Source organism: Sebastes fasciatus, chromosome 2 (assembly GCF_043250625.1).
Source record: "Sebastes fasciatus isolate fSebFas1 chromosome 2, fSebFas1.pri, whole genome shotgun sequence".
Lineage (NCBI taxonomy): Eukaryota > Metazoa > Chordata > Actinopteri > Perciformes > Sebastidae > Sebastes > Sebastes fasciatus.
In genome coordinates, this window is record NC_133796.1 from 33,514,795 (window position 1) to 33,528,838 (window position 14,044).

At 40.5% G+C, this 14,044-nt stretch overlaps 1 protein-coding gene across 7 annotated transcripts; it reads left to right on the top strand.

Annotated features, from left to right (window-relative positions):
- The first annotated feature begins 1,467 nt into the window (after positions 1 to 1,467).
- On the top strand, positions 1,468 to 13,714 carry skor1a (SKI family transcriptional corepressor 1a). Of its 7 annotated transcripts, XR_012592083.1 has the most exons (10): positions 1,468 to 1,703; positions 3,041 to 4,817; positions 5,783 to 5,867; positions 5,981 to 6,052; positions 6,224 to 6,286; positions 7,250 to 7,324; positions 7,964 to 8,038; positions 8,620 to 8,685; positions 12,596 to 12,764; positions 13,487 to 13,714. XR_012592083.1 is itself a non-coding variant. In XM_074621168.1 (9 exons), the coding sequence occupies exons 2-9, from the start codon at positions 3,051 to 3,053 to the stop codon at positions 12,691 to 12,693; spliced, it is 2,301 nt and encodes a 766-aa protein (XP_074477269.1). In that variant the 5' UTR covers positions 1,468 to 1,703; positions 3,041 to 3,050; the 3' UTR covers positions 12,694 to 13,714. The 7 variants fall into 7 exon arrangements, 6 of the variants coding, with proteins under 6 accessions (XP_074477269.1, XP_074477281.1, XP_074477291.1 ...); XM_074621168.1 differs by having other exon boundaries at positions 12,596 to 13,714; XM_074621180.1 differs by having other exon boundaries at positions 12,599 to 13,714.
- Positions 13,715 to 14,044: the final 330 nt, after the last annotated feature.

Here is a 14,044-nt window from a genome sequence, read left to right on the forward strand (position 1 = left end):
AAATAAACCTGTCAGCACTCTCTCATATCTTTTGCTTCTTTTTGGCTGACGATACACCGATGTACCTGCAATAAGATAATATCGTCCCGGCTGATTCATCGGTCTAGTTCTAGACATGGAGAATATTTACTGATAAAGAACTCACATTTACATTTATTACCATTTTCAACTTTAATGCAACCTCCAAAATACATCCAAGTGATGAGAAAAGACTTAGAAATCCCCCAGAGTAAAGGGTGGAGTCCTGTTCCTCAGAAGGCTCTTTTACCTTTTCCTCCCTCCACTTATTACTTTACAGATTTCCTCCTCAAACTCTTTCTGCCTGTCTGTCTGTCTGTCTGTCTGTCTGTCCATCCATCTGTCTGTCTGTCCACCTGCTGCAGGTATTGACACTCCTCTCTATGCACATTCTGCTTGGTTAAGCGATCAGCCATCGATCCGGTTATTAATAATAAATGAAGGTCTTCAAGGGCAGCCAATCGGCTTGACTGTCACCATTTACATCACATGTCAGTGATGTAAGCCTAAATGCTAAATGATGTAAATGGTGACTGGCCTGAGGCATCATCATCATCATCATCATCATCATCATCAGTTCATCCCAGATTCACTCTCAAACATAAAGCATCTTAAAACGTCTCCAAATGATTTCACGCACGAACAAAAAACATATTTTTTTTTATTTTTAAATATTTTCTGTCCTTCATTTCTTCCTCTCTTCACTTCCTTGTCTTTTATGGTCGCTGAGGCCTCAGATTGATTTCCGTGGCCGGTGTGGAAGCCTACCAGATGGTCGTGTAACTTGATAAATGAGCGCGGGCCTTTTGTCATTCTTGCTGCCTCCAAAGTGCCACTCGCTGCTGCTGCCTTCTTCTTGTTTGTCAGCTCTGCTCCCAGAGTGGTGGAAATAATACAGCAAGTTACATGATTACAGCTGAACTGATGCTTAAACACACACTGATCAGTGCGGTCCAACGTGGGGTCCGGGGGCCCCCTAGAGGGTCCTTCACTGGGACCAAGAGGGGCCACAGATATTACTGTTATAATTTCTATTTTGGTGTCTTTACGCAGATATTTCCAATATGTTATGTTGCGCTTTTCTTAATTATTATCTAATAACAAATATATTCACACATGGGCCAAAATGTTTGTCTAATTTGGCGTCAGCAGGGGGCTTAATGGGGCGTGGTCTTTTTTTCTGTTTCTGATCATGTTTGTGGGTTAGAGATGCAAATTTGTGAATTATCAAAACTGGTGTGTGGCCGCTCGGCGCGTCTTAGAGAGAGAAAGAGAAACAGAGAGAGAGAGAAAGAGAGAGAGCTATTACGCATCAGCATGACAGGAGAGGGAGGGGGAGATAGAGAGAGAGATAGAGAGATAGAGAGAGAGAGAGAAAGAGAGAGAGAGAGAGAGAGAGAGAGAGAGAGAGAGAGAGGTGCCATGTGCTTCCTGTCTACACGCCATTCACGTCCCCGGGATGCAGCAGGATGGAGGTCCTGTCTGGTCTGTCTGGTCTGCTGCACTAAATAAACCCAAATAAAGACTCCAGCTCAGAGTTTCTGTCGGACCTTCTTGTCTGCAGCACCGTCTCTCTCTCTGGACTCACCTGGACCTGCATTTACATCCATTGATTTATATTAATCATCTCTATTTTTTTTTTATCTCAAACCTTGTTGGAGTGTGTCGTCTTTTAGGAGAAAAAGGTATGTTTTTTTATTTTTATTTTAATTAATAATAATTATTTAGACAGAAAATCCTTATGATTTTTGCAGATATTTGAGCTAAATTGCATGCCAACTTGTATTATAATTCGTCAAATGCTGGTTAATCAATCACTGTTAAATACTTTTATTCATGTCAGTTGTTTAATAAAAACCCACTAAAGCAGCTGCTGGATGTTTGCATGTCTTAGCGGCCTCCGAGATGCAAACAGTAAGTATATGCTCAGGTGAATGTGAGCCAGGCCAGCTTCTCCAACCTAATTCCTGGCCAAGGCTAATCTTTGCACAAGCCTTAATTATATATGGGGCTAGTCTTTTATTAACAATGCGAAGACGCGCTCGTGGATCTGTGTAATTACCAGCAAAGCAGCTTATAGTTGTTCTTTTCCTCTCTGTTAAGCGTATTGGCGCAGCTCAGGCTGCTTCTTCCTTCTGTCCTGATCCGACTAGAAGGATCTTATGTGAGCCTTAAGTAGTTGGCCCATAAGTGAATGAGCCGATTTGGAGATAAGAGGAGCAGAAAGATCCACCTCCGCACAGGAACCCGGACAACCTGAGAGAGGAGGAGGAGAGGAGGAGAGGAGGCCGAATAATACACGGAGACATGAACCCATACCAGCCAGGCGTCTTTTTAATAATAATAATAATATAACCTGCAAAATGTTAGTCGGTCATCTTTTCTAAAAATGCTTTATTATGATTATTATTATTAGGGCCTATAATAATAATTATTATGTCCCACAAATATCAACATTAACAGGCCTACAACCACTATAGTTACTGAATAATGATTATTATTATTATTATTATTATTATTATTATTATTATTATTATTATTATTATTATACTATCAGTTTGTTGATTAAAACATGATTTATATTTTACATTTTGGAATTTGGAAACATTATTTTTCTATTTCTTTAACATATTTAGTTTTTTTTGTTGGTTTATATTTTGGGCCATTTTTTTTTCTCACATCTAAACAATTTCAATTATTTATTATTTTTTTAGAAGATATTGTGCTTTTGCATCCTGTCCCAGAGCCCCCCAGGCTCACTCCTCATATGGTTTTAAAAGAGCATTACATAAAGAAGAAATGTTAGTAATTAATAAGTATTCTTGGGTGTGTGTAAGGGTATTAAGGGCATTCCATGTTAAATGATGATATTTATCTGTTAGATCATGATAGATTCAGTCGGAGCCTTTATTCTATTTTCTTTGTGTTTTTGAATAGGCTGCTGCTATGCAAAAGCTAATGGGGATTTAAACAAACAAACAAAAACAAAAAACAAGCTGTGTCTCTCTATATTGCCTTCCAGGCTTCCAGGGATGGAGTCGATGCCTGGACAGCAGCATCGAGACCCGGGACGAGACGCCAGCTCCTCCTCCTCACCCCCCAACACCAAGCAGGACGCACCGAGCTACTCTCTCAAACCCAACCAAGTGAGTGAGACGGCCCTGTACGGGGTGCCCATCGTATGTCTGGTCATCGACGGTAAGGAGAGACTCTGCCTGGCGCAGATATCCAACACCCTGCTGAAGAACTACAGCTACAACGAGATCCACAACCGGCGGGTGGCTCTGGGCATCACCTGCGTGCAGTGCACCCCGGTGCAGCTGGAGCTGCTGCGGAGAGCCGGAGCCATGCCCATCTCCTCACGGCGCTGCGGCATGATCACCAAGCGGGAGGCCGAGCGGCTCTGCAAGTCCTTCCTCGGAGCTCACAGTCCGCCCAAACTACCGGAGAACTTCGCCTTTGACGTGACGCACGACTGCGCCTGGGGCTCCAGAGGCAGCTTCATCCCGGCCCGGTACAACAGCTCCAGAGCCAAGTGCATCAAGTGCACCTTCTGCAACATGTACTTCTCTCCGAACAAGTTCATCTTCCACTCGCACCGCACCACCGAGTCCAAGTACCTGCAGCCGGACGCGGCCAACTTCAACTCGTGGAGGCGCCACCTGAAGCTGACGGACAAGAAGCAGGCGGACGACGTGCACCACGCGTGGGAGGACGTGAAGGCCATGTTCAACGGGGGCAGCAGGAAGAGGACTCTGCCCATGGGGGGGTCGTCAATGTCCTCCATGAAGTCCTCCTCGTCCAGCCTGGCCCAGCAGACCAGCTCAGCTGAAATCCCTCACAAAGCATCCCGGTGCGATGAGGATCAGGTCAGTTTGGCCACCGGAGCCCGGTCCTACCCGGTGATCCCGGTGCCCAGTAAGAGCTTCAGCCTGCTCCAGAAGATCCCCCCTCCTCTGTTCCCCCATCACCCCTACGGGTTCCCCCCATACGGGCTGTGTCACAAGAAGAGCGACTCGGTGCCGGATCAGAACAAGACCACCACCACGGTGTCCGGTGTGTTCTGGCCCGGTGGAGCCAAAGACCTGTACCCGGCCTTCCCCATGTTCTGGCCTACAGCTGGAGGACTCTACCCGACCTCTCCACCAAAACCTCTACCGGAGCTGCCAGGAGTCCGGCAGGTGGACTTGGACTTACCGGATCAAAGCGACACCCCCAAAGACTCGAACCAGCACCCTCTCCATCCTCACCTCCAGGACTCCTCCAGCTCCCAGTCCTCCTCCACCAGGAACGACGAGGACAAGTCCGGAGACGAGGCTCCGCAGAGGAAGATCAGCTACATCTCGGCCTTCAGACCCGTCGTGAAGGACGTCGAGACCATCCAGAAGCTCTACGGGAACCGGGACTACTCCAGTGCGCGTCCCGGTGGATACCTGTCACCGGATTTTATCAGCGAGAGCTCCAGCTATAGGTCCGTATCACCGGACAGGGACAGCGTGGTGGACGATGAGGATGATGATGATGACCTGGACGTGGATGTGGAGTCCAACCGGGGACAGGATGAGGAGGAGGAACCGATACAGATCTCATCACCGGGAGGGCACCACAGTGAGTCCTCCCCGGTGCCGGACCGGGTCTCCTCTGGTGCTGAGGAGAGTCAGGAGCATCCTGCTGCCTCCAGCTCTCCTCCAGCAGCAGCAGCATCACCGGAGGACTCCTCAGTCCACACCGGGTCTTCAGATGAGGACAGACGGATCCGTACTGTCTCCCCTCTTCCTCTTCCTCTTCCTCTTCACCAGGTAAGATCAGATTAAATTAAAACGTTAATGATCCGAAGCGGAATGGTCTCAGTTTGAAGAGAATATGATGAAGACTTTATAGAAGAGAGGAGGCCAATAATTTTTATTTATTTAACCAGGAGTAAAAGCTCATTGAGATTATAAAAATCTATTTTCCAAGAGTGTCCTCCTGGCCAAGATAGTGCAGCAGCACAGTTACACGCAGTTGCAGACATAAAACAAAACATAATAATTGAAAACGAAGACAAAGAGCACATTTAAAAATCATAAGGTATCAAAAAAAACATTCATCAACATTCATAAAACATCTACAGCCAGATGTGCCATAAAAATGTAATCAGGATCAATTGGCCTGAATTTTAAAAAAATACGTAGATATTTGATCATAAATATTAACAAGAATAAAGGTTAATATGGTGGGGAAATGACATTAACTGCCTTGCTGAAGTGCCATTTTGCAAGGCAGCAAGGTTCACCTCTATTTTAGTGAAAGAGAATTTACACAAAAATAAATACAAGTTCAAGTTTATTTGTCATATGCATTTAAAAGTACAGTGTACAGTGAAATGCAATGAAATGCATTTTACCCTGGCTCTCTCTCAGCCCTTAAAATCTATAAATAGTACAGTTGATAAACTGTACTAAAAACATACTAATACATTTAATTAACAATATTAATTTGTAATCATATATCGTCTTTTTCAATCAGGGTAATCAGAGAATAAAACCCTAATTCATCCTGATATATTTCTATTTATTCCCATTAAAAATAATCAGTGTGTGTTAATTATAAGACATTATTTAACCACCAGATCAGTGTTTTTGAATGCAAAAACCTTCAACATCTTCACCACAAATTGCAGGGCTGCAAGAAGAAAAAAAAGGGCCTCAATTATGTGAAGAACTTCAGTAAATGAGGTATAATTGCTGTGCGTTATTAAACGCGATTCATCTTCATGTTACAGGTGTACGCGCATGAAAAGGACTCGAGCCACGTGCTGCTGAGCGAGCCGTCGTCGTTTGGCTCCAAACACTCGAGCAGATCCAACGGTATAATTATTCAGCCCATTCATGCTTTTTGGGTTATTAATGCAAATTGGGGCGTTTTTTGTCTCATTTAATTTTAAAATGTCTCATTTAATTTAAAATGTTTGTGTTTATAGGTGTCCATCATGTGTCTGAAATACAGAACCAACGCAACGCGTCATCCTACCACGAGCAGAAGGACAGACAAGGTTGTTAATTATTCTCTTTTATATTTTTATTATTATTAAATTCAAAAATCTACCCATACTTATCTATTTTATCTGCTTTACTGTATTTCCCCAGACGCATTTTTATAATCTCTTTGTTCTATAGGTGACTTATTTGTAGGTTAATTAACGTGTTTTATTGTTTTTGCGCAGCGGATGGAGCTTTACGCATCGACATCAGTGTGCACGAGAGAGATCTGGAGAGCATGGCGAAAGGTGAGAGGCTGTTTTTCACCATCAAAAGGAAATAAAAGAAAGAGAGCAGGTGATATTAATTATCACCAGCAATTAGTCCTGTTTATATTTGTAATTTGCCAGCCAATAAATATATATTTATACTGCAGCTAAACGGTCACCACATTTCATTAAGACATTTATTTAAATGTGAGAAAATGAAATTTAATGAGATATTGCAATTAATTGCTCTTTATGTTTAATTTCTGAACGTATGAACCCAAATTATACCTCGTCCACAGTTGTTTAATTATAAAAAATAATAAAATGACATTTAATATTAAACATTAGATTCCAGCTCATTTTAAATGCATCTAGAGGCCCACGGCCTGCTAAAGATGACGTGCCAAAAACCCAAATGTGAATTTACATTTAGTGGGCCTAAAGTGTTTCCATAGTTGTTAACCACTTAATCACGAGATGTGGGAGTTTTGACTTATTATTGTAAGAGGAAATCGTTTAGAGGCTATTAATATTTTAACGAACAGAGCCATAACCCCGAGGCACGGCAGCTAATTATTTTACAACGCTTGGTGAAACCCTGGGACTCCATTATTATCGTCTCAGGCTGCAGGCAACGCATGGCAATTACTGTGGCAGCGAGCGAGAGGAGAAGCGGCGGAGTGGTTGTTATCGAGGATGTAAACGCACCTGAAGTCGCTTTACTGGGCTCACATCAATCTTTATGTGCACAAATTCAAAATATATCAGAGTAAGTGGAATCAAATTGATGTGAGGTGGATTAGGACGGAGATGAAAATGTGTTTTTTGCAGATATTTGTGTTGGTATATTGGTGGTTCTGGTGCTTGGTTTCTTACTGCACCACTTTTCCCCTGCTTGGAGTTCAGATGTTCCAGTGTTTTTAGGGTGAATAATGACATTTCCTTGCAGCAGATGAAAAGAAGTTGGTGTTGACACATTTTTTCTGGCTTTTGGCTTTGCAGAGGAGTTGCAGAAGCAGCTTGTGGAGCAAGTGGAGTTGAGGAAAAAGTTGGAGAGAGAATTTCAGCATTTAAAAGGTAGGAGGACAAAAGTGAGTTGAAGCCACTGAGAGATAGGGGTGTAAGAAAATATTGAAAAAATCGAATATCACGATTTTATGTTTTGTGATACTGTATCGATTCTCAAACACTCTATATATTTTGGATTAATAGTTTACATGCAAAGATGAACTCAGTCAATACTTGATTTAATTTACAAAGAGAAACAGTGTATGTGCCCTCTCAAATAGAGCTATGATGTTGGGTGTTATATGGACTGTGATAAATGCAAATGCAGATCTTACTGTTCTGAATGCATAAAAAAGTCACCTTTTTGACTCAGATGTTATGCATTTGGAGGTGTGTTCTTTATACTATGATAGTTTTCCTAAAATTAGATTTAAAAAATCCCAATACATTGCCGTAATTACAGTATCGCAATATATCGCCATATATTGGATCGTAACCCCGGTATCATGATACGTATCGTATCGCCAGATTCTTGCCAATACACAGCCCTAATGTGAGATGTGTTTTGCATCTTTTTTTGGATCTACGCTTGCAGCCTAGATGTTAGGAGAAGTTGTGTTTTATCCTTTGAATGCAGGAATGTGTCTTTAAATGTATCCCCACAATGTCAGAGAGTTTCCATCTGATGTGGCCTTCGGTACTCTTCAGATAATTTTCAGGATCAAATGAAGCGTGAGCTGTCCTACAGAGAGGAAATGGTCCAGCAGCTGCAGATTGTTCGAGGTTGGTCTCTCTCTATTTTGTGCCTCTATAGATTATGACTGTAAAGTGGATGTAGATCAATGCTCTTTAAGTTTATGGGAAAAATATCCGAGCCACAAAAATAGTAACATATCAATCAATCTGAACCAACTAGCCTCTGAACTAAAACAGAAAGGAAAAGTGACACTTGCATATTGAAATATTGCCGATCTGTGTCCAGCCTTTTTCCTGTAAACTCCTTATTTTTTCTCCTGCAGTTGAGTAAATTATTAGATATGAGAAGGTGAAACTGAAACCACATTGTTTTGTTTGCAAAGGTTATTTTCTCCTAAATCATGCTCTGGAAAATTGAATAGACAGACCCATTATGTAGTGCTGTATCGGTTACATGCAGTAGACAGCAACTAATGCCACCCGTTAAAGGATTGGTGTAATGTTACAGTAGTTTAAATACAGGGTTCAAGTACACAGAGGGGTCACTCTAAATACCATAGGGGCAAGCGGCATACATTACACTCCTCAGATGCAACGCAGCAGCTCACATCTTCTATTTTTTTTCTTTTTTTATTCCTTTTTTGACCAATTTTTTATTTTTGGAATAGACACTTTGTGCAGCGAGTTGGACCAAGAGAGAAAAGCTCGTTATGCAATACAGCAGAAGCTGAAAGGTAATTTTATCTGGTCCAAAAGAGGAACATGAATACATGTATTTTTAACATAAATATGCAAGTGCTACTTTTTTTTATTAAACATCTCCTGTGATCAGTGTGATGGATATTTGCAGTAAGACCATTAAAGGATGGGTTCGCAATTTTCCAAGGCTGTCTTAAAACAACACTCACACGCCCATATTTAAAGTACGCTTAGTCGCTTTAGTTGTTCTTCCTGTCCATTCTGACTGTAAAGAAATCCCTTCTTTAAGCATTTTCATGAAGTGACAGGAAAATATTTATCCTTTATTTAAAGCAGCGGTGGGTAGAAATGGAGCAAATATGATTAAAAAAGTATTTTTTTATAAAACGGTCGCTATATCCTGACAGTAGTGCATGTGACAGGTAATTGAAAAAAAAATCATGTGGCTCTGTGTCCTCCGGTGCTCCTAATGACATCTGCAAGATTTCACAGACCGGAGGAAAACAACCAATCAGAGCTGAGCTGGAGCCTCGCAAACTCCGACCAAACGGTCAAACCAGGCAGCGCTGATCAAATATGAATCAATATTCTGTTACTGTAATGCCTAATTCTCTCCTCAAATGTTGTCAGAATCATCTTGTAGTGTACTGTTTAGCTGTAAAATGGGAAGGTTTGTGACCCGGCAGCCATGTTGAGATCAGTTGAGGAAATACCAAGCACCGCCCACCAGCCGGAGCAAACTTTCTCATTTTACAGCTAAACAGTACACTACAAGATGTTTCGGAAAACATTTGAGGAGAGAAATAGTCATAACAGTAACAGAATATTGATTCATATTTGATCAGCGCTCCTTAGTTTGACCGTTTGTCGGCATTCGCGAGTGATTGACAGCTGCCTCTGTTGAATGAACAGCCAATAGGAACTCTCTCTCCCTGAAATGACCTGTGATTGGCCAAAGTCTCTCGTCACAGGCTAGATTTTTTAAAGCCTGAAAACAGAGCCATGAGGAGGTGCAGAAGTCTAGTTTTCTCTCAGAACACTTGAATTACAATATGCTGAAAGGTTATTATGGAATATTTGCCCAATGATGTCAAAAACATTCTACCTACTGCAGCTTTAACCAGGTAAAAGCCTCATTAAGATTAAAATCTCTTTTTCAAGAAGTGACCTGGCCAAGAGGGCAGGGCAAACTCTGTTACAACAATAAACACAAACAATACAAGCTGACAAATACAATTGTCATTGTGAGTATAATATCCAGTTAGTATGCAACACAAAAACAGTTATAATGCATAAAACAGGTAATTTCTAAATGATTTCAATGATACATTTAAGAGCAATCACATCGACCAAGAGTGCCATTTTCTCGATCCTTAAATATGGACTTAAATTCCCCCGTAGTAATCAGCTCCGACTATTTCAGGTCCTTCTGTACATTATTCCAGGAAGAAGGAGCAGCATATTTAAAACCTTAAAAGCTAACCTTGGGGACCAACATCTGTAGAATATTGTGAGAGCGCAGGCCATATTGATTTAGTTTTTTACGCATGTATGTACACAGATAAGAAGGCTATATAAGAGCCAACCAAATCCACAATCCTGTGCAAAACATCATACAGAAAAAAAGCTAATTTGAGGCTTCAGCAGTCTGAATTAGCCAGATTAAATGTCTATCTTCCAAAGGGCTCAGCAAGGAAACTGTTTGTGTGTGCATAAAGAAAGTAGAAACACTGAACATTTAAAAAAAAAGGCTAGAAATATTGCTAAAACATTTTTAAACTTGGCTGAGGTGGAAAAGATAGTGTATTGATAAAAGCAAGATGCGACAAAGTGCGATGGAAACAGACTTACTGAATGAATCCTGATGTATATGAAGCATGTAACTTAAAATTCCACTGAGGAGACTAAAAATAGCTGCTGTCGGAAACATCAGGTCTGTGTGGAGCCATTAGGAGACTGTAAACTTCCTCTTTAATTAGTTCATGAAACAAACAACAAACATAAATTCCATCATGTTTTCAACAGTTTGAGGTTTGATTGTCACTCTTTTAATGACATCATCTTATTGTGCCCTCCTCCTCTGCAATGGTTTAAAGCTGCGGTCGGCCTGCACCTTTGGAGAAAACAGCAAGAGTACACTAGATTTTAAAGTAAGTCTCTACATCGCAGCGTTCAGGAGAAATTCTAAAAATAGTAACTAGAGTACTTCTCTGTCGTATATGACAGCGTCAACCTTAGGGGCTGCACTAGCTGCAAAAGTCCCTAAATCTAGCGAGAAAGTCGCCAAATCGGCAAAATTGACAGTCCGTCCCTTCAGGCCTCCCTCCAAAGACCGTCCCCCAAAATGATCATTATGAACGTAAACAACGAATATGGCTATTGTTGGTACTCACAGCTGTCAAGTTAGCAGCTGGTAGAAAACTACGGTGACACCGATGAGTGCACGGGCAGAACGCACTTATTACAGTCCTGCGACAACCACAGATAGCAGACTTTTTGTCAAGATTCAAGATTCAATATTTTATTACCATGTCAAGGAAATATTGATTGAAATTTGTCTTGGTGTGTGCATGTGTAGAAAAAAACAATACAACAAATACGCATCAACAATACAATGCAAAAATACATCAGCATACACATATCAAAAATACTCTAGCAAGATAAATAAAACATTCATACTCTTACAGAGCTTCTTAAGAGCATTTGATTTATTGATTGCTTTCAGGATGTAAAGAGAATTTCAACAAATATAACAAAAAACATTTCTAAAATACATTACCAACCCTACCTTTAATGGCACCCAACTGGAGAATTAACGTCACCAGCCGGTTATCTCGATGAAAAAGCTCCTAATATTCTCATTAATTCTATTTTTCTAGTTTTCCAATTTTGTGAAAATATGGTTAAAATTTAAACTACGTTTGGATGAAAACCTGGCTTATGAAATCACAGAGGAAATCATGTTCTAAAAAAACGAACTGTGAAAGCTAACGCGTTAACGCAAATTTGTTTTAACGCCAAGTTGCATTACAACTTGCGATTTTTAGGTTGTAACAGGCTTAATTTTAAAGGTAAAATACCATGTCATACTAGCTTGTCGTGTAGGAGGATAAATAACGCTTCAAAAGTACGCTAAATTTTGGCGAGGAAAAACTGTCATGGCCATTTTCAAAGGGGTCCGTTGACCTCTGACCTCTAGATATGTGAATGAAAATGGGTTCTATGGGTACCCACGAGTCTCCGCTTTACAGACATGCCCACTTTATGATAATCACATGCAGTTTGGGGCAAGTCATAGTCAAGTCAGCACACTGACACACTGACAGCTGTTGTTGCCTGTTGGGCTGCAGTTTGCCATGTTATGATTTGAGCATATTTTTCATGCTAAATGCAGTACCTGTGAGGGTTTCTGGACGATATTTGTCATTGTTTTGTAAATATATACATACATATGCATAAAGCAGGATATTTGTCCACTCCCGTGTTGATAAGAGTATTTAATATTTGACAAATTTCCCTTTGAGGTAAATTTTGTACAGATAAAAAATGTGAGATTTATTTGTGATTAATCGTGATTAACTATGGACAATCATGCGATTAATCACAATTAAAAAATTTAATCGATTGACAGCCCTAAAAAAACTGTGTGACTCAGACATTTTTACACAGAACAAGTACTGTGGCTTTTGTCTCCCATCACTTACATTAAAATCACGTAAAGAACAGATCTCTTTATGAGCCGTATGAACAGGAGGAACTATGACAACAACAAACTTTCAATGTATATATGAGCATGTGTGTGTTGTTTCAACACAAACTTGAAAAAATGTGCACCTATCCTTTAACATTAGGTAAAAAAAACTAAAAAAAACTTGAAGGATAATTAGTGAGAGTACTGTCTGTGTTCGTGTTCATGTTCTCACTGGTGGACTCGTTCCTCCCCAGAAGCTCATGACGCCCTTCACCATTTCTCCTGCAAGATGCTCACCCCTCGTCAGTGTACCGGAGCCTGCACCTTCAAACCGCCGCTGCTGCCTCCCTAGCGCCCGGCGCCACCACCCTGCACCTGACCCCAGCACAGCCAAAAAAAACAACAACAACACAGCACACACAGGTCTGCTTCAAAAAGCTCTCATGTGTTCACCTCCACCTGTAACCCAAGGATTACCAACCTGCTGTATAGATACACCACTGATTTTAGCACTTGAGTGAAGACTCGGAGGAGGTTTTGGCAGCGACCTCTCCACCCAAAAAAACTGAACTCTTGACTAAAAGAGAAGTTCATTTTATGTTGTGAGTCAAAGGATTGCAAAGCTCAAACCAAGAAGTCTCTCTGAATCAAAGTCGTCTGCTCTTTAGCTACTCTGAAAAGAAAAAGCAACACTATATATACATATACATATATATATATATATACAGTATCACGTGACGATGTGCAATGGCTCGTATAATTGTGATATTAAGTTGAAAATGTATCTCATTTAGCTTTTGTTGCTTTGAGTTTTTACATATATTTGTTATTTATCTTTGGTTTAATTTATTCTTTAGATTATTTGTAACACTGTATACGTTGTTAAGCACTTTAAATGGGCAACATTTCTGAATTTGACCATGCCGTCCTATACCAAATTCTTTTATCAAAATGTTTAAAATAGAGTACATTAATATGAGCACTTACTTCAACGGATGTTCAGGTTTGACATCGAACAATAAAATTTTTTGAAGTGATAATAATAAAAAAAACAAAAAAAGAAAACAGTCGAGCCATTTATAGATATCATGTACAGTTTAGACTATTTTAACATAAATTTGATCCCATAATTCTCTCTGTTTCAGGGTCTATCATTACATGCATCTGTGAGTCACAACAGACAAAAACCAAAACCTTTTCCTATCATCTGATGGTGTTTTTATAAGAAGAAGACACTGTATGAAGTTTGTGTAATCTGCCATTCACACAGCTGCATTTCTTTTTCTCTCATTTGTTGTTTCTGACACAATCTACCCAGAATTTTCCCATTTCTGTATGTACCCATGTCAATATTAATAAAAATGTGAAAGCCACTTTCTGCTGTATATCCTTATTCTTTATCCGCTGGTGTGAGCCTGACACCTACTGGCCTCCACACAGAAGAACTGGATCATATTTCCTCTTATTGTATTTGAGTTCAACATGATCTCTTTCATTAGGCGGATACATCGGTGCATGACATGTCCAGTCAACTTATAATGTTTGACGTGGAGTCAGGGGAGCAAGCTGATCTAATAGTGAAATCTAATTCTTCTGATGGGAGGACTAATAGATATTGATTACACGGCTCTCGGTCCCTGGATGCTTCATACTGAGACAGATACTCGCATAATGTCACTGACACACAATGAATGTTAATTTTC

What these genes read in the sequence shown, in the direction of transcription:
- skor1a (XM_074621168.1), top strand. Translation starts at nt 3,051, where the DNA reads ATGGAGTCGATGCCTGGACAGCAGCATCGAGACCCGGGACGAGACGCC. An exon ending in ACACTCGAGCAGATCCAACG is followed by an intron (nt 5,868 to 5,980) that starts GTATAATTATTC and finishes TTGTGTTTATAG; the next exon opens with GTGTCCATCATGTGTCTGAA. An exon ending in AATACAGCAGAAGCTGAAAG is followed by an intron (nt 8,686 to 12,595) that starts GTAATTTTATCT and finishes GTTCCTCCCCAG; the next exon opens with AAGCTCATGACGCCCTTCAC.